Genomic DNA, 26,880 nt, shown 5'->3' on the forward strand with positions numbered 1-26,880 from the left:
GGCAGAACACAAGGAAGATGCGACAAACCCACTAAAGAGACAGCCTACGTTACACTTGTCCGTCCTCTGCTGTAACATTGCTGCGCGGTGTGGGATCCTTAGCAGGTAGCATCGACGGAGGACATCAAAAAGGGCAAAGAAGGGCAGCTCGTTTCGTGTTATCGCGTAATACGGGTGAGAGTGTGACTGATATTTTTCGCGAGTTGGGGTGGCGGTCATTGAAACAAAGGCGGTTTTCTTTGCGGCGGAACCTATTTACGAAATTTCAATCCGAATGCGAAAATATTTTGTTGACACCCACCTACGTAAGGAGAGACGATCATCAAAGTAAAATAAGACAAATCAAAGTTCGAACGGAAGGATGTAGGTGTTCCTTTTTCCCACGCGCCATTCGAGTGTGGAATGGTAAAGAAGTTGTATGAAAATGGTTAAAAAATGGTTCAAATGGCTGTGAGCGCTATGGGACTTAACTACTGAGGTCATCAGTCCCCTAGAACTTAGAACTACTTAAACCTAACTAACCTAAGGACATCACACACACCCATGCCCGAGGCAGAATTCGAACCTGCAACCGTAGCGGTCGCGCAGTTCCAGACTGTAGCGCCTAGAACCGTTCGGCCACTCCGGCAGGCGAAAATGGTTCGATGAACCCTCTGCCAGACACTTAAGTGTGAATTGCACAGTAACCATGTAGACGTAGATGTAGAAACTCAGTGTTAAGGAAGTTGTACAGTGTACACACTATTTCACAATACATTCACAATAAATGCTAAAAAATGTCTCCACCGAGTTCAATGTATTTTAGGAAATGACTGAAACAACTCACTAACGGTTGCCAACAATCACATAAACCTTTCTGCATTCTTAATGGAAAGTAAACAAATTTACTCGGATAATAACGTTTGCTTCTCTGGATGTACTGGTAAACTATAGCAGATACATGTCTGGGATATGTTTTATTCGATTAACCAGACGAATAACAACAAAATAAACGGAAATAGTGCGTTAGTTTAACTTTGTGCAGTTTTGCGATGGCTTCATATTAGCGAAGTTGCTAAATTGCGCGCAAAATGTTTTATCAGGCGTAACTCCGTAACTAAACGTTTGCGGGCCTATGTTTATATCAACTTTTTTCCTTTAGTTTTACTTGTAGAATAACGTATTAAAATACACTACTGGCGATTAAAATTGCTACACCACGAAGATGACGTGCTACAGACGCGAAATTTAACCGACAGAAAGAAGATCCTGTGATATGCAAATGATTAGCTTTTCAGAGCATTCACACAAGGTTGGCGCCGATGGCGAAACCTACAACGTGCTCAGATGAGGAAAGTTTCCAACTGATTTCTCATACACAAACAGCAGTTGACCGGCGTTGCCTGGTGAAACGTTGTTGTGATGCCTCGTGTAAGGAGGAGAAATGCGTACCATCACGTTTGCAACTTTGATAAAGGTCGGATTATAGCCTATCGCGATTGCGGTTTATCGTATCGCGACATTGCTACTCGCGTCGGTCGAGGTCCAATGACTGTTAGCATAATATGGAATCGGTGGGTTCAGGAGGGTAATACGGAACGCCGTGTTGAATCCCAACGGCCTTGTATCACTAGCAGTCGAGATAACAGGCGTCTTATCCGCACGGCTGTAACGGATCCTGCAGCCACATCTCAATCCCCGAGTCAACAGATGGGGACGTTTGCAAGACAACAACCGTCTGCACGAACAGTTCGACGCCGTTTGCAGCAGCACGGACTATCAGCTCGGGGACCATGGCTGCGGTTACCCTTGACGCTGTATCACAGACAGGAGCGCCTCCGATGGTGTACGCAACGACGAACCTGGGTGCAAGAATGGCAAAACGTCATTTTTTCGGATGAATCCAGTTTCTGTTTACAGCATCACGATGGTCGCATCCGTGTTTGACGACATCGCGGTGAACGCACATTTGAAGTGTGTATTCGTCATCGCCATACTGTCGTATCACCTCGCGTGATGGTATGGGGTGCCTTTGGTTACACGTCTCGGTCACCTCTCGTTCGCATTGACGGCACTTTGAACAGTGGACGTAACATTTGAGATGTGTTACGACCCGTGGCTCTACGCTTCATTCGATCCCTGCGAAACCCTACATTTCAGCAGGATAATGCACGACAGCATGTTGCAGGTCCTGTACGTGGCTTTCTGGATGCAGAAAATGTTCGACTGCTGCCCTGGCCAGGACATTCTCCAGATCTCTCACCAACTGAAAACGTCTGGTCAATGGTGGCCGAGCAACTGGCTCGTCACAATACGCCAGTCACTGCTCTTGATGAACTGTGGTATCGTGTTGAAGCTGCATGGGCAGCTGTACCTGTACACGCCATCCAAGCTCTGTTTGATTCAATGTCCAGGCGTACCGAGGCTGTTATTAGGGCCAGAGGTGTTCTGGGTACTGATTTCTCAGGATCTATGCACCCAAATTGCGTGAAAATGTAATGACATGTCAGTTCTAGTATAATATATTTGTCCAATGAATACCCGTTTATCATCTGCATTTCTTCTTGGTGTAGCAATTTTAATGGCCAGCCGGCCGCGGTGGTCTAGCGGTTCTAGGCGCTCAGTCAGGATCCGCGCGACTGCTACGGTCGCAGGTTCGAATCCTGCCTCGGGCATGGACGTGTGTGATGTCCTTAGATGAGTTAGGTTTAAGTAGTTCTAAGTTCTAGGGGACTTATGACCACAGATGTTGAGTCCCATAGTACTCAGAGCCATTTGAACCATTTTTTAATGGCCAGTGGTGTATTTGCATATCATCGCGAATTACCCTGCGTACGTCGAAAAGTTTAGTACTTCTACACCACTGCTCCGATATTGGCTCGACGTGTAAGCGCGAGAGCGAAAATCGCTTTAGGAAGCTTGACGTTAATGTGGAGGATGTAGTGGGGAGTGTAGGCTGCTGCAGGAAGCGGTTTGTCGCTCGACCAGGACAGGGCAGGAGGCGCCAGGATAGAGGAGACGGGCCAGCAGTGCTCGCCGGAGGCGCCGACATGGAAGATCCCGCCTGCTGCAGCCCGCTGCGGATCTACCTGGAGCGCCGGGAGGTGGAGCGCATGCTCGAGAAGAGCCGGCGAGCCTACCTGCGGCTCAAGTCGCAGGACGTCAAGACCATCCTGCTAGGTAGGGCCTCTGCTTTCATCCACAGTTGCGAATGGCTCGGGTCCAACTGGAAGCTGCCGTGTCTAACAACCCTACCACAACAAAGGTCCAATATTAATTATGGTTGTAGTGCTGCTCACGCTGCTAAATACTGCCTTTTTGGGGCAACAACAAAGTTATTATGTGGCAGGTGTCATTAGAGCACAGTTAATAAAGTCATTTCATGTAATAATGGATAAACTAGGCACTCATCTTTTCGTGTTTCCCACGCTGGTCTCGTTGTGAACTCATGGCTCAATCGTCAAAAATCTAGGCGGTGATGATTCCAACCTCGGATGCAAAGAGGCCTACGTGTTATTCTGCGATATTCAAAAGTTTTAGAAATGTGTTTCATAAACCAGTCCTGAAGATTAAACTTTTGCAAGTTAAGACAATGGTGATGTAAAATAGTAATCAGCACTCCGAATTTAAGTTACACTACTTTTTTATTACTTTTGTTGCAATATCACGTAACTCTTTCCAAAACATCACTTTACTATATGAAACATACTTGAAAATATCTTCCTCACTGTTAAAGTTCACATTTCATAAACTGACTACAATTTGCGTCTTTTTAACATGACGACGAAAGCTTGACCCTCTAATAACCGCTTACGCGCCCAAAAATCAGTTACAAGTACGTCAATGATCATAGTGACAAAAGAAAGAATGCACATAAGAATAATATCATTGCAATATATACATATCGATGTATCGAAGTACCTGTACATTAATGAAATCAGATCTGTATGTTGTCCAGAAATACGTTAACTATTTTACAGAAACACAGTAGAATATTGCTGGTATCGAGAGGTTGAGGTGAGGTGCCGCAATGGTTACGTAATTCAAGTACCATTACACGCGGTACACCCCGTTTCACGTGACCGTAGCCTGGCGCACCGCAAACTAACGAGGACAAGTCCCCAGAGGCGAGATCGACTTTTAAAATTATCTGTACGGTAATCTAGGTTAAGATCTCAGGTATCACATACTGCAGCCATTCGCCCTAGGGTGCCAACTTGTGGAAAAAACTCAGAATTTTTTTTATATACTTGACAGCGTTAAAAGTTGCAGTATATAGTCTGGTTGCGTGGTATAATAGGCATGATAATAGCTTAACAGCTTCACGTGCGGAAGATTGTGGGTGTGAATCTCGTGAGGTGCACATTTTTTGTTATTTTTAAATCTTTATCGAAGTTACTTTAATCATCATTTTTATTCAGTTAATTGGTTTTAAATGTATTTTTTTGTTTCTATTCATTTGCCACATTATTTTAATCACTGTACGAACTTTTCCATTTATATCAAAATCGGAATTTTTTTGACTATAAACGAAATTATATTTATATATTGTCGTTGTTGTTGTTGTGATTCAAAAAATGGTGGAAATGGCTCTGAGCACTATGGAACTTAACATCTAAGGCCATCAGTCACCTAGAACTTAGAACTACTTAAACCTAACTAACCTAAGGACATCACACACACCCATGCCCGAGGCAGGATTCCAACCTGCGACCGTAGCGGTCGCACGGTTCCAGACTGAAGCGCCTAGAACCGCTCGGCCATAACAGCCGGCGCGATAAGAGGGGACATAAAAACATAATGAGGGGACACAGTGGGGCTTAAAACATACATGTACATGGAGGCGTTCATTGTGGAACACTTTAAAAAAGTCCACATAAATTTAAAACACAGTTGGCGATTTTTAGCATGCAAAAAACACTGAAGTCACAAGCACGAGTTATTGTTGTCTTCAGTCCAGAGACTGGCTTGATGCAGCTCTCCATGCTACTCTATCCTGTGCAAGCTTCTTCATCTCCCAGTACCTACTGCAACCTACATCCTTCTGAAACTGCTTAGTGTATTCATTTCTTGGTCTCCCTCTACGATTTTTACCCTCCACGCTGCCCTCCAATGCTAAATTTGTGATCCCTTGATGCCTCAAAACATGTCCTACCAACCGATCCCTTCTTCTGGTCAAGTTGTGCCACAAACTTCTCTTCTCCCCAATCCTATTCAATACTTCCTCATTAGTTATGTGATCTACCCATCTAATCTTCAGCATTCTTCTGCAGCACCACATTTCGAAAGCTTCTATTCTCTTCTTATCCAAACTATTTATCGTCCATGTTTAACTTCCATACATGGCTACACTCCATACAAATACTTTCAGAAACGACTTCCTGACACTTAAATCTATACTCGATGTTAACTAATTTCTCTTCTTCAGAAACGCTTTCCTTGCCATTGCCAGTTTACATTTTATATCCTCTCTACTTCAACCACATCAGTTATTTTGCTCCCCAAATAGCAGAACTCCTTTACTACTTTAAGTGTCTCATTTCCTAATCTAATTCCCTCAGCATCATATATTATAATATTCAATTGTTTGAAAATTCCAATCTATCAGTTAAAAAACGAAAGACGAAATAATGTATTTATATCTGTGCAGTGGCGTGAAAAACGTATTTTTGTTACCAGATGTGCCTTTTTCTTGCATGGTAGTCGTCATATAAATGTAAGTGAAAGGTTTATAAGTAAAGCGTAATGCAAGCAAAATGAGGATTATATATATATATATATATATATATATATATATATATATATATTCCGATTTAATTTCTTTTGTTTTGCACCATGTTTTTATAATTAACGCAATAATGTGGACGAAAAAACATGGTGCAAAACAAAAGAAATTAAATCGGAATCATTGTTGTTGTTGTTGTTGTGGTCTTCAGTCCTGAGACTGGTTTGATGCAGCTCTCCATGCTACTCTATCCTGTGCAAGCTTCTTCATCTCCCAGTACCTACTGCAACCTACATCCTTCTGAATCTGCTTAGTGTACTGATCTCTTGGTCTCCCTCTACGATTTTTACCCTCCACACTGCCCTCCAATGCTAAATTTGTGATCCCTTGATGCCTCAGAACATGTCCTACCAACCGATCCCTTCTTCTAGTCAAGTTGTGCCACAAACTTCTCTTCTCCCCAATCCTGTTCAATACCTGCTCATTAGTTACGTGATATACCCACCTTATCTTCAGCATTCTTCTGTAGCACCACATTTCGAAAGCTTCTATTCTCTTCTTGTCCAAACTGGTTATCGTCCATGTTTCACTTCCATACATGGCTACACTCCATACAAATACTTTCAGAAACGACTTCCTGACACTTAAATCTATACTCATTACATGAAATTAATTAAAAACATGAACATAGATTTCAAGTAGAGAAAAAAAATCATAGGAAGAAAAACGAGACCAAATGAAGAAGTTGACGCTGTGATTAAAATTACGTGACAAAGGAACTGAATTAAAAATTACATTTGAAGCAATTAGTTGATAAAAAAATGATGATCAAACTCATTTTGATAAAGATTTAAAAAAAATCATAGGAAGAAAAACGAGACCAAATGAAGAAGTTGACGCTGTGATTAAAATTACGTGACAAAGGAACTGAATTAAAAATTACATTTGAAGCAATTAGTTGATAAAAAAATGATGATCAAACTCATTTTGATAAAGATTTAAAATTTAAAAAAAAATACTACACTTGACGCGATTCGAATCCACCACATCCTACATGCCAAACTGATTTCCTATCCATTACACCACAGAACCATACTGCATAACGTAATTTTTAACGCTATTGAGTGTCACACAAAATTGCGATACATGTTAGTTTTCGTCAATTACTCGCAAGCGAGGGCCCACAAGGGTGAATGGCTGCGGTGTGTTATACCTGGGATCTTAATCTACATCACTCTATAGATGGCTTGAAAACGTTGACCGCACCGCTGGGGACCTCTCCTTGTAAGAATGGGAGAAACCTCCCGGTGAAATCCGATACCGGTATTGTACAAAAAGACAGTATCGGTTGCAAAGTTATTTTTAATACAAATAACGCGTTTCGTCTCGTTAATGCTTCCTCGTGCTATGTAAGAGAGAAACAAGGATGTAATTACACAGAATTGCAAGAAAAGGGGCATGGTTCTTAGCTGCCCTAAACTTTTAAAAATTATTTAAAAAACTTTAAAAAGTGAATTAACACTACGAAAGCTGTCAAAGTTTTACATAACACTGGCTGCTAGGGCGGTTTGTGAAAACGATGGTAAAGAACCATCAAAAGGAAGACAACTCATACATTTATCCCCGTTATTATCCTTCCTAGTTTACACACTTGGTTCTGTCCCTGTGTGTCTTGTTCGACGCTTCTTCCTTTAGATGGTTTGTTACCATCGTTTTCACTAACATCCCCACCAGTCGGTGATAAGCAATGCACGGATATCCTTTCGTGAGTGCTAATTTGTTTTTTAAAAATTTTTGAAAATAGTTTTTAAAGTTTTATCGCCAGTTTACAATAATATACGTTAACATGTAATTTTATATAGTTACATCCTTGGTTTTCCTTTTCTTTCACAAAATTTCAGTAATCCTAAACATGGAGAAACGCGTTAACTGTATTAAAAATAACTCAGAAACCGAGACTGTCTCTTAACAGAATTATGGGAACCGGTTGCTGTACCATTCAGCCCACCATGGAATGGAATAAGACTCCGGTATTTTAGTTCTGAAGAATCGGTATTTTTCGGTATTTGTTTGGTCTCTATCATAACAAATATTTTTATTTTAAATACGGATCACTTTGTTGTCCATCTGTGTATCGGTCCGACTTTTCAAATCCCTTTTTCTCAGGAACGCGCTGACGTATCGTGTTGAAATTTGTGGCACATACTAAAGGTCAATGATCCTTCGGTGGGTATAATAAACATTAGATTCTAAGTCAATGCAATCAAAAGATACGACCTTTTATGTCACATATTTTGATTGCCGCAAAATCAGTCATCCAAACCTACGTACCTAGAATCATGATATTTGGCAGGAAGCAAGGCCTCACGGTAAAACTGAAGTATAAATCCGAAAATGGTTAATTTGTAACTAAACGCACGAAAGAAAATTGTTTTGTCATTTGTTAGCAGACTATATCCCTGTCTGTCCATCTCTTAAGATCCCTTCTTAAGGTCTGTGGCAATGTAAAAAAGTGAAGCTTCTAAGTCGCTGAAATCAAAAGGTACTGTAATTTAAGTCACATATTTTGATACAAATTGACTCATTAAAACCTACAGCGTACTTCCCCTTGACGCCGAATCATGAAATTTGGCAAGAAGGAAGGTTCCACAGTACCAGTAAAGGAAAATAATCGAAAATGGTTCATTTGTAATTATATCCCACGAAAAATACATTCTTTTGTCATTTGTTATCTGACTTCAGCCTTTAAATTAAAACATTCCTGAAAGTCTAGGATTCAAATGGTTCAAATGGCTCTAAGCACTATGGGACTTAACATCTGCGGTCATCAGTTCCCTAGACTTAGAACTATTTAAACTTAACTAACCTAAGGACATCACACACATCCATGCCCGAGGCAGAATTCGAACCTGCGCGGTTCCGGACTGAATCGCCTAGAACCGCTCGGCCACAGCGGCCGGCGTCTAGGATTCCCTAGAATGGATATCTTGCCTATATCAATGTCGATAACAGGCAAAAATCATCGAGATACTTGATTCCTGGAATGTACTAATTGTCTACATACAGAATTAAGTTTGCGCTTCAATGCGCGAGTGCTCCTCGCATCTCGCGAGTTTTTCACTAGTAACTGGGTAAAACCCATGTATCAGTCAGTAGCGCTATAATTTTTGGTTTTTAAATAAACTTTACTTTTTAAAAACATGTTTGGTATCATCTTTGAATGATAATGTTTCTGATGAAAGGAGACAGCTTACATATCAATACATCGCAGTACGATATTTGTGAACAGATCAGACAATAAATAACGACCAATAGATTAATTCATTATTGAAATTGTAACTATTGTTATGTAAATTTTCTTGGTAAATATTATATTTTGCATACTATCTAAATTTATCATATGAATTTTTTGAAAGAATGTTCTTGGTTTTGTCAGTGCAAAATCAATTATTTTCAAATTTCCATTAAAAAGCAAAGATATATTTGAATAAAAACGGATATTCCATTCGAAATAATTTAAGAAAAAGAACGCCACAAATTTTATGTGGTGCTTATTATTGGTCTGTCATTTCTATGAACCAATAAAAGAGAAAGTTATGGCAACATTAACAATTTAACAAATTAACAGTGCATAATATGTACATATAAGGAGAAAATTTGAAAAAGCGAAATTTGCAGTTCTCAATTTTCGGTTCGTCCATCACTATTAAGGTGCAATTTTAGAAACTGCAGTTGCCTTTAACGTCTTATTTGGTTGAAGTTTGATTAACTCGGCTAGGAGATCCCGTAAATAATCGTCTTTTTTTTAAAAAAAGAAAAGTATGGTAGCATTTTTAATGTCAATTTATCTCTTCATCTACAAAGTTAAATCCACTAGCACACGTTTCAGGATCTTTCGGAAACTTACTACAGATAACATTAGTACCTTTAGCCTTCTAATTTCACACACAGACACAGCACAATTCGGCATTACTAATGCAAACAGAACGAATAAACTCAATAGAATACAAAAATGAACAGCAACAATACAATAGTTACTCGCTTAAACATGTTAGAGCGCGCGCTAACTGACACACAGCAATCGGATCTTGTATTTTTTACACACACTCCGGTCGCATTAATGTTACCACCACCTATGTGTGACGTCAACGTGAAATAACCACTCACAGGCGGTAGGTATCAGCACTAGCAATGTGGGTAAAACGTGTAAGGGGGACGGGGAAAACAGTGCTGTCGTTGCCGTAATGTGGAAATGGAGCAATTGTCACTGAAGCGCCAAAGAAACTTGTGTAGGCATGTGTAGTCAAATGCAGAGATATACCCGCCAGGTTAGCCGAGGGCGCTAATGCGCTGTTTCCTGTACTCGGGTAAGCGCGCCGGCCCTGGATCGAATCCGCCCGGCGGCTTAACGACGGAGGCCAGTGTGCCGGCCAGCCTGGATGTGGTTTTTAGGCGGTTTTCCACATGCCACTAGGTGAATACCAGGCTCAGTTACATGGCTCGCAGACATCTGAACACATTCGCACTTTTCCATGAATTACACTAGACACAGACAGTTGGGGTACACTAATTCCGTCCCGGTGGGTACGGGGTGGAGGCAGGAAGGGCATCTGGACACCCCTTCAATTAACTTTGCCAAATCCGATTACCCATGCCGACCCTGCGTCATTGCGGGAAAAAGGCACAAGCAAAAGAAAGAAAAGAAAGAAAGATTCAAATACACAGATATGTAGACGGCAGAATACGGCGCTGCAGACGGCCACACCTATATACGACAAGTGTCTGGCACAGTTGTTAGATCGGTTACTGCTGGTACAGGGGTAGGTTATCAAAATGTGAGTGATTTTGAGCCTGTGGTTACAGTCGGCACGCAAGCGATGGGACACAACATCTCCCAAGTACTGACGAGGTGGGGATTTTCGTGTACGACCGTTTCACGAGTGTATCGTAAATATCAGTTATCCGGTAAAACATCAAAACTCCGATATTGGTGCGCCCGGAAAAAGATCCTGCAAGGACGGGACCAACGACGACTGAGGAGAATCGCTCAACGTGACAGAAGTGCAACCCTTCCCCAAATTGCTGTACATTTCAATAGTGGGCCAGCAACAAGTGTCAGCGTGCGAATCATCCAACAAAACATCATCGATATGGGCTTTCGGAGCCGAAGCCCCTTGATGGCTGCACGGCACAAAGCTTTATGCCTCACCTGGACCAATCAACACCGACATTGGACTGTTGATGACTGGCAACATGCTGCCTGGTCGGACGAGTCTCGTTTCAAATTGTATCGAGCGTATGGACGTATACCGGCATGTCCGCAGCTCGTGGTCTCGCGGTAGCGTTCTCGCTTCCCGAGCACGGGGTCCCGGGTTCGCTTCCCGGCGGGGTCAGGGATTTTCTATGCCTCGTGATGACTGGGTGTTGTGTGATGTCCTTAGGTTAGCTAGGTTTAAGTAGTTCTAAGTTCTAGGGGACTGATGATCATAGATGTTAAGTCCCATAGTGCTCAGAGCCATTTGAACCATTTGTACCGGCATGAAGACGACCTCATGAATCCATGGACCCTGCATGTCTGCAGGAGACTGTTCAAGCCGGTGAAGGCCCTACAATGGTGTGGGACGTGTGCAGTTGGAGTAATATGGAACCCATGATACGGTCTAGATACGAGTCTGACAGGTGACACGTACGTAAGCATCCTGTCCGATCACCTGCATCCATTCATGTCTAGTGTGCATTCCGAGGAATTTGGGCAATTCCAGCAGGAGAATGCGACAGCCCACACGTCCATAATTGCTACAGAGTGGCTCCAGAACACTCTTCTGAGTTTAAACACTTCCCCTGGCCACCAAACTCGCCAGACATGAACATTATTGAGCATATCTGGGATGCCTTGCAACGTCCTGTTCAGAAGAGATCTCCATCTCGTCGCATTCTTACAGATTTATGGACAGTTCTGCAGGATTCATGGTGTCACCTGCCTCCAGCAGTATTCTAGTCCATACCACGTCATATTGCGGCACTTCTGCGTGCTGCGGGAGTGCTACACGATATCAGACACGTGTACCAGTTTCTTTGGCTCTTCTATGTAGAAGCGCCTGTGTTTATGCGTTGTGAGTCGCTGGTATTTAAAACTTGCCTTTTGCAGATACGACCTGGGATGATTGCAGGGAGCGCGTGAGCAGTCCATCGAAGTTACATCTGCTCGAGTGAGCTAGCAATAAATTACTTACTCATGGACCTCTTAACAACCTTGAAGTCTTGTATCGTTGTTGCGTTATTAAGTGACATTTAATGATAATGACGATGTATTTGTGACAAATTTTCAATGCCCCTTACATTGAAATGGCATACTGCAAATTATGAAACAAGTGTGTTTAATCCTTAATACTCTTTATTACACGTTTTTGGTCCAGGAAAACCTTAGCTTGGCTTGATGAGCTACCCACAACATAATCCCATATGACATAACGCAATGAGGTCGCCTGTAACTAACAACATTCGCGTTGCAAATAGAGATTTGCTTAGGCGCACAACATAAATATGTCATGCCCCTCGTCTGTCTCTATTTTCCAGAAAAACACCCCCCCCCCCAACCTCCATTTATGCAAAAAAAAAAAAAAAAATCCCTGCCTCTTGCTGATCCTAAATTAAAATTAAACGCCAGAGCTTTTGTAGTACGCTCCGAAGAATACACCATGTTATACTGCAGGCGTGTACACGTTTAGGGGAACATTACTACCGATGGGCCACCTACAGAAAATGTCCAATAAAATTCTCGCAAATTGTAATAAATGTTTTCAGTGTAACTTGAACATCATCTTTTGTATTTCACACACTGGACACAGAAGTCCTAAATATTCTCCGTTAATGAAATATTTGAAAAATAAAAACATGTCATTGCCTCAATAAAATGGAGTGGCTTCCTTCAGTGGTCCATTTTTCCATGAACGGGTTACAGTGTAATATCTTTTAAATACTACATAAATAAGTGCCAGTACCTTTCTTATTTTTTTTATTTTGAGGAGTACATTAAGGTTCTCTTCGCGAATGAGCCCCAGATTATCTTGCAAGATGTCATCAGACATCTTTTGACTTTTCGAAAAGCCACTATGACTAATGTTCTCAGTGTATAAACAAATCCCAGTGAACATTGGAAAAGAAGACTAGTTTCGTCAGTTGGTTAGTTAATATCGACCAGTTGAACCGCGTTAATGGAAACACCAGACAGGAATGCGAGTTAGGAACATTCCACCGAGTTCAGTAACGTGTGTCAAAGTCAACTTTATTACGCAAGTAAGCTACCATGTGCACAAGACACCAAAGGCAACATATGTCTCTTCTCATATATGTAATCAGGAGGAGGGATTCCATTAATCAGGAAGAGGGATTCCCTTGATGATCTTAGTAACATTTACTTCAGTTTCCGCAAAAAACTGACTGGAGCTCCATCGACCGTTTTATCAACAATTACCCCACAGAAAATACACAAAATAAGAATATCAGACCACGTGCATCGGAATAAACAGAACATACAAAACTAAATTATTAGCCACTACGCTTCCTCCTGTCCAGGACATGGATTTATCAAAACAGACAAGAAATGATATCTCGAAGCTATAATCGTCATATTTTGACTTTAAACTGAAGCAACACAATATGTAAGGGACAAATACCTTCCAGGCACGTTAAATTAACATACCCCAAACAGTATATATCGGTTCTTTCCCTTTCCTGTAGGTTTGGATTCCTGACGGCGCCCCCCTTTCAGCCAGTCCTCGAATACGGATCGTACCTGTTCGTTCAATCCAGAGAAACAAACATCATCATCCCAGGTCGTACCTGCAACAGGTCAGTATTAGGCACCAGCGACTCACAACGCATAAACACAGGCGCTTCTACACTGAAGCGCCAAAGAAACTGGTACACCTGCCTAATATCGTGTAGCACCCCCGCAGACACACAGAAGTGCCGCAATATCACGTGGTATCGACTCGATTTATGTCTGAAGTAGTGCTGGAGGGAACTGACACCATGAATCCTGCAGGACTGCCCATAAATCTGTAAGAGTACGAGGAGGTGGAGATCTCTTCTGAACAGCACGTTGCAAAGCATCCCAGATATGCTCAATAATGATCACGTCTGGGGAGTTTGGTGGGCAGTGGAAGTGTTTAAACTCAGAAGAGTGTTCGTGGAATTCTGGATCTATGGGGTGTAGCGCTGTCCTGCTGGAATTGCCCACGTCCGTCGGAATGCACAACGGACATCAATGGATGCAGGTGATCAGACAGGATGCCTACGTACGAGTCACCTGTCAGAGTAATATCTAGACGTATCAGGAGTCCCATATCACTCCAACTGCACATGCCCCACACCATTACAGAACCTCCACCAGCTTGAACAGTTCCCTGCTTCATCCAGTATCATTTTACAAGTCCAGTTCCGTAGGACCAAATTGAGGAGCAAATCCTCAAGGTCATGGAACGTGTCAGTACATCAAATTACAACATAAAAGTAATAACATAAAATAAAATGTTTATGAACCCAAAAAAGACAAGCCATAAGTTTTTCCAATTCAACTGTGGCATACAGCAATCCAGTGCTTAACAATATTGGTTGAAAACAGTCTTGGTTGCAATTTTAGTTTTTTTATTTTTCAACTACGCGTTTCACCTTATTTAGGCATCCTCAGGTTGATTTTAATTTGGTATTTCTAAGAACGATCCTTTAGACAGTGGAGCCAAAGGGCATCTTCGAATACATCAGGCCAACATCGCCTTCGTTAAACTCAGTAAAAATTTTCTAGATGGTCGTGAGTGACTCCAAGACCTGCATAACGCGTCCCCGTTCACAGGAGCGAGTAATAGAATAAGATGGGGCTCAGGTAGTAAGCATTGCAGGTCTTGAAGTCACTCACGTCCATCTAGAAAGTTTTTACTGAATTTAACGAAGGCGATGTTGGCCTGATGTATTCGACGATGCCCTTTGGTTACACTGTCTAAAGGATCGTTCTTAGAAATACCAAATTAAGATCAATCTGAAGATACCTAAATAAGGTGAAACGCGTAGTTGAAAAATAAAAAACTAAAATTGCAACCAAGACTGTTTTCAACCAATACTGACAAGCCTTAAGCTTCTGCAGATGCAATCAACGATATAACACAGGAATCAGATTAAATTTTCAAGGAACTCCTCAACAGAATGGAAGGAGTGGCCCATGAGGAAACTTTTCATTTTAAATTTGAACTTGAGCGGATTACTGTTAAGATTTTTGGATTCGTGTTGTAGCTTACTGAAAATGGATGCAGCAATATGCTGCATGCCTTTCTGCACAAGTCAAGGAAGTACGATCCAAATGCAGATTGGATGATTCATATGGCTCTGACCACTGTAGGACTTAACATCTGTGGTCATCAGTCCCCTAGAACTTAGAACTAGTTAACCTAACTAACCTAAGGACATCACACACATCCATGCCCGAGGCAGGATTCGAACCTGCGACCGTAGCAGTCGCGCGGTTCCGGACTGCGCGCCTAGAACCGCTAGACCACCGCGGCCGGCTACATATTGGATTTCTGCCTTGTATTAACTGAGTGAAAATTGTTAATTCTTGGGAATAAGCTGTTATTGTTAACATGAAACGACAGTAAAGAATATATATATATATATATATATATATATATATATATATATATATATATATATATGTTGAGAATCAGAGGCAAACGTCAGAATACCCAGAGTAACGAACAGGGATCAAAAAAAGGTTCGCGAACTTACACCACCTGTTGCCCGAAACGCCCACTTCTGAGCCAAAAATTTCCATCGAGAACCTAATGAGCTACCCCAGAATATACACTACTGGCCATTAAAATTGCTACAAAAGAAGAAATGCAGACGATAAACGGGTATTCATTGGACAAATATATTATACTAGAACTGACATGTGATTACATTTTCACGCAGTTTGGGTGCATAGATCCTGAGGAATCAGTACCCAGAACAACCACCTCTGGCCGTAATAACGGCCTTGATACGCCTGGGCATTCAGACAGAGCTTGGATGGCGTGTACAGGTACAGCTGCCCATGCAGCTTCAACACGATACCACAGTTCATCAAGAGTAGTGACTGGCGTATTGTGACGAGCCAGTTCCTCGGCCACCATTGACCAGACGTATTCAATTGGTGAGAGATCTGGAGAATGTGCTGGCCAGAGCAGCAGTCGAGCATTTTCTGTATCCAGAAAGGCCCGTACATTATCCTGCTGAAATGTAGGGTTTCGCAGGGATCGAATGAAGGGTAGAGCCACGGGTCGGAACACATCTGAAATGTAACGTCCACTGTTCAAAGTGCCGTCAATGTGAACAAGAGGCGACCGAGACGTGTAACCAATGGCACCCCATACCATCACGCCGGGTGATACGCCAGTATGGCGATGACGAATACACGCTTCCAATGTGCGTTCTCCGCGATGTCGCCAGACACGGATGCGACCATCATGATGCTGTAAACAGAACCTGGATGCATCCGAAAAAATGACGTTTTGCCATCCGTGCACCCAGGTTCGTCGTCGTCGAGTACACCACCGCAGACGCTCCTGTTTGTGATGCAGCGTCAAGGGTAACCGCAGCCGGGGTCTCCGAGCTGATAGTCCATGCTGCTGGAAACGTCGTCGAACTGTTCGTGCAGATGGTTTTTGTCTTGCAAACGTCCCCATCTGTTGACTAAGGGATCGAGATGTGGCTGCACGATCCGTTACAGCCATGCGGATATGATGCCTGTCATTCCGACTGCTAGTGATACGAGGCCGTTGGGATCCAGCACGGCGTTCCGTATTACCCTCCTGAAGCCACCGATTCCATATTCTGCTAAGAGTCATCGGATCTTGACCAACGCGAGCAGCAACGTCGCGATATGATAAACCGGAATCAGGATAGGCTACAATCCGACCTTTATCAAAGTCGTAAACGTGATGGTACGCATTTCTCCTCCTTACACGAGGCATCACAACAACGTTTCATCAGGCAACGCCGGTCAACTGCTGTTTGTGTATGAGAAATCGGTAGGGAACTTTCGTCATGTCAGCACGTTATAGGCGTCGCCACCGGCGCCAACCTTGTGTGAATGCTCTGAAAAGCTAATCATTTGCATATCACAGCATGTTCTTCCTGTCGGTTAAATTTCGCGTCCGTAGCACGTCATCTTCGTGGTGCAGCAATTTATGTGGCCAGTAGTGTGATACCGTACGTAGTAAGCGAATGAAAATAAGCAAAGCAGACTGCCTTTCTTGCCGAACTATCACTTACTTCGGATACCGCTCGAACAGTAAAAATGGCAGCAGTAAGCTTTTCAACAAGGTCCAGAACGTGGGCTTTCCACGACAGTTTACTATCTACCTGAACACCTAGAAATCTTAACTGTTCATTTTCACTAATCATATTCCCATACTGTGAAATGAAAACGTTGGGTTTTTTTAATTGTGTTAGAAACTGTAAAAAGTGAGTCTTACTGTCATTTAGCATTAGTTTATTTTCTACAAGCCGTGAACTTACGTCTTGAACTGCACTATTTGAAACAGTGCAGTGATGCACACAACATCCTTTACTACCAAACTAGTGTCATCAGAGAACAGAAATATTATAGAGTTACCCATAATACTAGATAGCATATCATTCATAAAAATAAGGAACAGGAGTGGCCCCATCACAGGTCCCTGGAGCACTCCCCATTTAACTGTGCCCTACTCAGACCACACGTCACAGCCATTCTCACTGTCAGCACTGTGGAGAATGGCCTTTTGCTGTCTGTTATTAAAGTAAGAGGTGAGCCAGTTGTAAGTTACTCCCCGTATTCTATGATAGTGCAATTTATGGAGCAATATTTTGTGATCAACCCAATCAAACGCCTTACTTAAATAAAAAAGATGCCCAGCGTTCGAAACCCTTTGTTCAATCCACCAGTACCTCACAGAGGAAAGAGACTGTAGCATTTCCGTTTGTTAAACCACTTCTAAAACCGAACTGTTCATTTGATATCAAATTATGTGAAATAAAATGATCAATTATCCTTACATACACAGCCTTTTCAAAAACTTTAGCAAACACTGATGGCATAGAAATAAGTCAAAAATTGTCTACATTATCCCTTTCTCCATTTTTATAAAGCTGCTTTACTACTGAGTACTTTAATCGTTCAGGAAACTGACCATTCTTAAAGGAAAAATTACAAGTATGGCTAAATACAGGGCTAACATGTGCAGCACAGTACTTTAATATTCTTCCAGACACTCCATCATAACCATGAGAGTCCTTAGTCTTCACCGATTTAATTATTGACTCAATCTCCCCCTTGTCTGTATCACAGAGGAGTATTTCAGACATCAATCTCGTAAAGGCATTTGGAAAGAGATACGATTCCCCGTAGAAACTAATTTTTTATTTAATTCACCAGCAATGCCCAGAAAGTGATTGTTAAATACTGTACATATATCATACCTGACTGATCAGTAACAGAAACACTTTTACTACGAACTGACTTTATATCGTCGACCTTGTAGTGCTCACCAGACACTCGCTTCTTGACTGACCATATGCTTTTCATTTTATCCTGTGAATTAGCTATTCTATTTGCGTACCGCATGCTCTTTGTCGCCGGCCGGTGTGGCCGTGCGGTTAAAGGCGCTTCAGTCTGGAACCGCATGACCGCTACGGTCGCAGGTTCGAATCCTGCCTCGGGCATGGATGTGTGTGATGTCCTTAGGTTAGTTAGGTTTCAGTAGTTCTAAGTTCTAGGGGACTTATGACCACAGATGTTGAGTCCCATAGTGCTCAGAGCCATTTGAACCATTTTTTTTGCTCTTTGTCTTCCTAATAACATTTTTAAGCAGCTTGCAATGTCTGTAATGAGCTACTGTAGCTCGAACGTGATTACTTCTAATATTTTGATATAATTCCCACTTTGTTCTACATGATATCCTTATCCCACTAGTCAGCCACTCAAGTTGCCTTCTACTGCTAGAACTTTGTAATGGAAAGCAACTTTCAAGGAGTATGAGAAATGTGTTAAGGAAAGCGTTATATTTGACATGTCATCGGCACTGTAAACATGCTGTCACTCTTGTTGCTTAACGATGTTTAAAAGACTTTCTATTGCCGTTGGATTAGCTTTTCTACATAACACATCAAAAAAAGTTTTGCATCACCCCGGTTCCCAAAACTCTGGAAGATAGACGTTGACTATGGATATTGTATCACGGACATAATCCTTTTGATTATTCAGAGTTGTCACTAAACCCGCCTACAGATTAAACAAACATGCATGAGCAGCGCCTGTTAGACGGAGGGGGTCCGACAGCCGATCAGTTCCAGTCATTCCACCAGGAAGGAGGTACATGGCTGGTGTTGTCTGTAGTTCAACCATGCCTAGGTAGTCAATACCGTGGTTCGGTCGCGTCCACATTGTTACTTTGTGCCAGGGAGGGCTTCTACAAAGGAAGTGTCCAGGCGTCTCGGAGTGAACCACAGTGATGTTGTTCAGACATGGAAGAGATACAGAGAGACAGGAACTGTCAATGACACGCCTCGCTCAGGCCGCCCAAGGGCTACTACCGCAGTGGATGACCGCTACCTAAGGATTGTGGCTCGGAGGAACCCTGACAGCAACGCCACCATGTTGAATAACGCTTTTCGTGCAGCCACAGGACGTCGTGTTACGGCTCAAACTGTTCGCAATGGGCTGCATAATGCGCAACTATGACGAGGTTCATCTTTGCAACCACGACACCGTGCAGCGCGGTACAGATGGGCCCAACAATGTGCCGAATGGACCACACAGGATTGGCATTACGTTCTCTTCACCGATGAGTGTCGCATCTGCCTTCAACCAGATAATCGTCGGAGACGTGATTGTAGGCAACCCGGTCAGGCTGAACGCCTTAGACACACAGTCCAACGAGTGCACCAAGGTGGAGGTTCCGTGCTGCTCTGGGGTGGCATTATGTGGGGCCAACGTACACTGCTGGTAGTCATGGAAGGCGTCGTAACGGCTGTACGATATGTGAATGCCATCCTCCAGCCGACAGTGCAACCATATTGGCAGCATATTGGCGAGGCATTCGTCTTCATGAACGACAGTTTGCGCCCCACCCCCCCACCCCATCGTGCTCATCTTGTGAATGACTTCCTTCAGGATAACTACATTGCACGACTAGACTGGTCACCATGTTCTCCCGACATGAACCCTATAGAAGATGCCTGGAATAGATTGAAAAGGACTGTTTATGGACGACGTGACCCACCAACCACTCTGAGGGATCTATGCCGAGTCGCCGTTGAGCAGTGGGACAATCTGGACCAACAGTGCCTTGATGAACTTTTGGACAGTATGCCACGACGATTACGGGCATGCATCAATGCAAGAGGACGTGCTATTGGGTATTAGAGGTAATGGTGCGTACAGCAATCTGGACCACCACCTCTGAAGGTCTCGCTGTATGGTGGTACAACATGCAATGTGTGGTTTTCTTTAGAAATAAAAAGGGTGGAAATGATGTTTATGTTAACCTCTATTCCAATTTTCTGTACAGGCTCCGGAAATCTCGAAACCGGGGTGATGCAAAACTTTTTTTGATGTGTGAAGATCGTAATTATATATAACATTTTTTTTGAGTACAAAAGCCTCTTAGTCTTAAAATTTGTGCATCATGGTCTAATAGGCTATTCAGTGTTTTTTTTTTTAACCAAGAACTGAGCAGAAATGCTCTGATAAAAACAACTGAAAGTTTAGTTTCACTAAATTCAACTGCCCCTGCACAACATTCAAATACCTATTCAGCGCACTGCCGTGATACACCTGCGGACTCAGGACGGAATACTGTGTTTTACGCACATGGGCAATCCCCCACTCCGCAAAGAACTCCTTGAAAAACAGCCAGCTAATCTGAACCCCGGTAAAGGAAGCCTCTGAATTATCAAATTATTTAAGTGGGGCTCCAATATACCAATAATTTCAGAGTTAACATCTATAAGCAGTTCACTAACTTTATCTCTAATACCTCTAATATTTTGATGAAATATGCTAATTCCTCCTCTACTTGGAATCATGACGGCCTCTGAAGGCGATTCCTTACTTAGAGGGACTTCCTTTACGCATGTATACCTATCAGCTGAGTTGAATCTAAAGTGCGTGCAGCTCTAACACCAAGTACTACAGGAATTTTTCCATGAGCGATCCCACCACCACCGACTACACTGTCACCTATAAGCTTTGCCAGCCTCTCCTTCCCGTACCTATCGAGGTGCAGGCCTTGCCTAGTGAAACGCGATCTGTCGATAGACTCGACTGGTATCCCTGTGATATGAGCCATGCCCTCCGCCATCAGTATCTTCTCCAACTCTATGTTAAACGCGCATAACAGCAGCATTAGGTCGCGTCCTACGTAAGCGACAGAAGTGACGATGGCCCCGCATAGCCGCTGGTCACTGATTAACCGATTCCAATCTATAGCGACGCCATCAATCGCTTGCTCGAGAGCTTGGAGTAAGTCTGCACATGTCGCGAACATTTTTAAACGCACTGAGTCCAAAACGCCCTCTGTTACACGCAGATCGTTATCGACAGCTCGTAAGTATATCACCACCTGAGCTGTATCTGTAGGATCTGTTGCTTCATCGAGCAACGAAATCCTCAGCCTTTTTTACACTGAAGCGCCAAAGAAACTGGTATAGGCATGCATATTCAAATACAGAGATATGTAAACAGGCGGAATACGGCGCTGTGGTCGACAACGCCTATAAAAGACAAGAAGTGTCTGACGCAGTTGTCAGATCGACTACTGCTGGTTATTTAAGTGAGTTTGAACGTGGTGTTATAGTCGGCGCACGAGCGATGGGACAAAGCATCTCCGAAGTAGCGACGAAGTGCGGATTTTCCCGTTCGACCATCTCGCGAGTGAACCGTTCGTATCAGCAATCCGGTAAAACATCAAATCTCCGACGTCGCTGCGGCAGGAAAAAGATCCTGCAAGAACGGGACCGATGACGACTGAAGAGAATCGTTCAATGTGACAGAAGTGCAACCCTTCCGCAAATTGCTGCAGATTTCAATGCTGGGCCATCAGCTAGCGTCAGCGTGCGAACGATTCAACGAAACGTCATCGATATGGGCTTTCGGAGCCGAAGGTCCACTCTTGTACCTAAATCCTCGCACAAACGAAAAAATGGCTGACATCGAAATAAGTGTCCAAGGAATAGAAAAGCAACTGGAATCACTCAATAGAGGAAAGTCCACTGGACCTGACGGGATACCAATTCGATTCTACACAGAGTACGCGAAAGAACTTGCCCCCCTTCGAACAGCCGTGTACTGCAAGTCTCTAGAGGAACGGAAGGTTCCAAATGAATGGAAAAGAGCGCAGATAGTCCCAGTCTTCAAGAAGGGTCGTCGAGCAGATGCGCAAAACTATACACCTATATCTCTTACGTCGATCTCTTGTAGAATTTTAGAACATGTTTTTTGCTCGCGTATCATGTCATTTCTGGAAACCCAGAATCTACTATGTAGGAATCAACATGGATTCCGGAAACAGAGATCGTGTGAGACCCAACTCGCCTTATCTGTTCATGAGACCCAGAAAATATTAGATACAGGCTCCCAGGTAGATGCTATTTTTCTTGACTTCCGGAAGGCATTCGATACAGTTCCGCACTGTCGCCTGATAAACAAAGTAAGAGCCTACGGAATATCAGACCAGCTGTGTGGCTGGATTGAAGAGTTTTTAGCAAACAGAACACAGCATGTTGTTATCAATGGAGAGACGTCTACAGACGTTAAAGTAACCTCTGGCGTGCCACAGGGGAGTGTTATGGGACCATTGCTTTTCACAATATATATAAATGACCTAGTAGATAGTGTCGGAAGTTCCATGCGGCTTTTCGCGGATGATGCTGTAGTATACAGAGAAGTTGCAGCATTAGAAAATTGTAGCGAAATGCAGGAAGGTCTGCAGCTGATAGGCACTCGGTGCAGGGAGTGGCAACTGACCCTTAACATAGACAAATGTAATGTATTGCGAATACATAGAAAGAAGGATCCTTTACTGTATGATTATATGATAGCGGAACAAACACTGGTAGCAGTTACTTCTGTAAAATATCTGGGGGTATGCGTGCGGAACGATTTGAAGTGGAATGATCATATAAAATTAATTGTTGGTAAGGCGGGTACCAGGTTGAGATTCATTGGGAGAGTGCTTAGAAAATGTAGTCCATCAACAAAGGAGGTAGCTTACAAAACACTCGTTCGACCTATACTTGAGTATTGCTCATCAGTGTGGGATCCGTACCAGATCGGTCTGACGGAGGAGATAGAGAAGATCCAAAGAAGAGCGGCGCGTTTCGTCACAGGGTTATTTGGTAACCGTGATAGCGTTACGGAGATGTTTAATAAACTCAAGTGGCAGACTCTGCAAGAGAGGCGCTCTGCATCGCGGTGTAGCTTGCTCGCCAGGTTTCGAGAGGGTGCGTTTCTGGATGAGGTATCGAATATATTGCTTCCCCCTACTTATACCTCCCGAGGAGATCACGAATGTAAAATTAGAGAGATTAGAGCGCGCACGGAGGCTTTCAGACAGTCGTTCTTCCCGCGAACCATACGCGACTGGAACAGGAAAGGGAGGTAATGACAGTGGCACGTAAAGTGCCCTCCGCCACACACCGTTGGGTGGCTTGCGGAGTATCAATGTAGATGTAGATGTAGACGTAGATGCTGATTGCACGACACAAAGCTTTACGTCTCGACTGGGTCCGTCAACACCGACAATGGACTGTTGAATGCTGGAAACATGTTGCCTGGGTGGACGAGTCTCGTTTCAAATTGTATCGAGCGGATGGACTTGTATGGAGACAACCTGATAAATCCATGACCCCTGCATGTTAGCAGGGGACTGTTCAAGCTGGTGGAGGCTCTGTAATGGTGTGGGGTGTGTGCAGTGGGAGTGATATGGGATCCCTGATACGACTAGATACCACTCTGAAAGGTGACACGTACGTAAGCATGTTGTCTGATCACCTACATCCATTCGTGTCCATTGTGCATTCCAACGGACTTCGGCAATTCCAGTAGGACAATGCGACACCCCATACGTTCATAATTGCTACAGAATAGCTCCAGCAACACTCTTCTGACTTTAAACACTTCCGCTGGCCACCAAACTCCCCAGACATGAACATTATTGAGCATATCTCGGACGCCTTGCAACGTGCTGTTCAGAAGAGACCGCCACCTCCTCGTACTCTTACTGATTCATGGACAACCCAGCAGACTTCATGGTGGCAGTTCCCTCCAATACTATTTCAGACATAAGTCGAGTCCATGCCACGTCGTGGTCGTGTTGCGGCTCGTCTGCGTGCTCGCTGGGTCAAAAAAAAAGTTCAAATGTGTGTAAAATCTTATGGGACTTAACTGCTAAGGTCATCAGTTTCTAAGCTTGCACACTAATCAACCTAAATTATCCTAAGGACAAACACACACACATATGCCCGAGGGAGGACTCGAACCTCCGCCAGGACCAGCCGCACAGCCCATGACTCGCTGGGTCCTGCACGATGTTAGGCAGTATTACCAGTTTCTTTGGCTCTTCAGCGTATTAACTGCCTATGCACACTGTTTGTTTGGAAAGGTCGTGAGACACGTAAGTTCTGCAGCATCTTTGAGGCAGTCTTTTACAAACTCCTCTTCGCAAAATCGTTTCCCTGATCTTGCTATTCGTAACACAGTTTGAAACTTACTCGCGGTGCAAATGTACTGTGACTGTCAGTCTCGAAAACTGAAGACAGTACTTTAAAAAGTAAAACAGATACAAATGTTACACAAGATACAAAGAGTTCTAGAGCTATCAGTTATTATGACTTACCTTAAAAATTTGTTGGTGTGCTGATTCATTTTCTTAAGCATATTTAATTTGGCTTGCTGTTCTTCACTGTTCAGTACACTACACTCATCTTTATTGAATGATTTGTGGTGTCGTTCAATCGTGAACTTGCGCTGTCCGCATGTCCTTCAGCGGCACAGTAAACATTGAGTTTTCACCTACTGCTGTAAAGAAGAATTGCCGTTCCCACTCGTGTTTAAATGACTGAGAAACAGATTTGTCGTTCTTCGAATTTTTGTCTTACTCGCCATTTCTTAGTGCGAAATGATAATTAAATCAAGACACTACGCTGTCGACAGGCGTTGATATACATCAACGGGGGCAGATGAAAATGTGTGCTCCGACCAGGGCTCCAACCCGGGATCTCCTGCTTACATGGCAAGCGCTCTGTCCATCTGAGACACCGAAGGCACAGAGGATAATGCTACTGCAGGGATTTATCCCACATTCCCAACTTAATGTCCACACACTACATTCGTAGTGCCCCTGCCCATGAACCATGGACCTTGCCGTTGGTGGGGAGGCTTGCGTGCCTCAGCGATACAGATGGCCGTACCGTAGGTGCAACCACAACGGAGGGGTATCTGTTGAGAGGCCAGACAACCATGTGGTTCCTGAAGAGGGGCAGCAGCCTTTCCAGCCTTTTCAGTAGTTGCAGGGGCAACAGTCTGGATGATTGACTGATCTGGCCTTGTAACATTAACCAAAACGGCCTTGCTGTGCTGGTACTGCGAACGGCTGAAAGCAAGGGGAAACTACAGCCGTAATTATTCCCGAGGAAGTGCAGCTTTTCTGTATGATTAAATGATGATGGCGTCCTCTTGGGTAAAATATTCCGGAGGTAAAATAGTCCCCCATTCGGATCTCCGGGCGGGGACTACTCAAGAGGACGTCGTTATCAGGAGAAAGAAAACTGGCGTTCTGCGGATCGGAGCGTGGAATGTCAGATCCATTAATCGCGCAGGTAGGTTAGAAAATTTAAAAAAGGAAATCGATAGGTTAAAGTTAGATATAGTGGGAATTAGTGAAGTTCGGTGGCAGGAGGAACAAGACTTTTGGTCAGGTGATTACAGGGTTATAAATACAAAATCAAATAGGGGTAATGCAGGAGTAGGTTTAATAATGAATAAAAAAATAGGAGTGCGGGTTAGCTACTACAAACAGCATAGTGAACGCGTTATTGTGGCCAAGATAGATACAAAGCCCACACCTACTACAGTAGTACAAGTTTATATGCCAACTAGCTCTGCAGATGATGAAGAAATAGATGAAATGTATGACGAGATAAAAGAAATTATTCATGTAGTGAAGGGAGACGAAAATTTAATAGTCATGGGTGACTGGAATTCGTCAGTAGGAAAAGGGAGAGAAGGAAACATAGTAGGTGAATATGGATTGGGGGGAAGAAATGAAAGAGGAACCGCCTTGTAGAATTTTACACAGAGCATGACTTAATCATAGCTAACACTTGGTTCAAGAATCATAAAAGAAGGTTGTATACCTGGAAGAATCCTGGAGATACTAAAAGGTATCAGATAGATTATATAATGGTAAGACAGAGATTTAGGAACCAGGTTTTAAATTGTAAGACATTTCCAGGGGCAGATGTGGATTCTGACCACAATCTATTGGTTATGAACTGCAGATTGAAACTGAACGAACTGCAAAAAGGTGGGAATTTAAGGAGATGGGACCTGGATAAACTGAAAGAACCAGAGGTTGTAGAGAGTTCCAGGGAGAGCATAAGGGAACAATTGACAGGAATGGGGGAAAGAAATACAGTAGAAGAAGAATGGGCAGCTCTGGGGGATGAAGTAGTGAAGGCAGCAGACGATCAAGTAGGTAAAAAGAGGAGGGCTAATAGAAATCCTCGGGTAACAGAAGAAATATTGAATTTAATTGATGAAAGGAGAAAATATAAAAGTGCAGTAAATGAAGCAGGCACAAAGGAATACAAACGTCTCAAAAATGAGATCGACAGGAAGTGCAAAATGGCTAAGCAGGGATGGCTAGAGGACAAATGTAAGGATGTAGAGGCTTGTCTCACTAGGGGTAAGATAGATACCGCCTACAGGAAAATTAAAGAGACCTTTGGAGAGAAGAGAACCACTTGTATGAATATCAAGAACTCAGATGGCAACCCAGTTCTAAGCAAAGAAGGGAAGGCAGAATGGTGGAAGGAGTATATAGAGGGTTTATACAAGGGCGATGTGCTTCAGGACAATATTATGGAAATGGAAGAGGATG

At 43.2% G+C, this 26,880-nt stretch overlaps 1 protein-coding gene across 3 annotated transcripts in view; it reads left to right on the plus strand.

Moving 5' to 3' along the window:
• The first annotated feature begins 3,026 nt into the window (after positions 1 to 3,026).
• LOC124719094 (guanine nucleotide-binding protein subunit alpha-11-like) overlaps positions 3,027 to 26,880 on the plus strand; it is a 110,665-nt gene continuing 86,811 nt past the window's right edge. For all 3 annotated transcript variants that reach the window (XM_047244785.1, XM_047244786.1, XM_047244787.1), the window contains exon 1: positions 3,027 to 3,159. In XM_047244785.1, the coding sequence (XP_047100741.1) occupies positions 3,030 to 3,159 (130 nt within the window). In that variant the 5' untranslated portion in view covers positions 3,027 to 3,029. The remainder of the gene's footprint in view (positions 3,160 to 26,880) is intronic.

The sequence above is a fragment of the Schistocerca piceifrons genome, chromosome 10 (assembly GCF_021461385.2).
Source record: "Schistocerca piceifrons isolate TAMUIC-IGC-003096 chromosome 10, iqSchPice1.1, whole genome shotgun sequence".
Classification (NCBI taxonomy): domain Eukaryota; kingdom Metazoa; phylum Arthropoda; class Insecta; order Orthoptera; family Acrididae; genus Schistocerca; species Schistocerca piceifrons.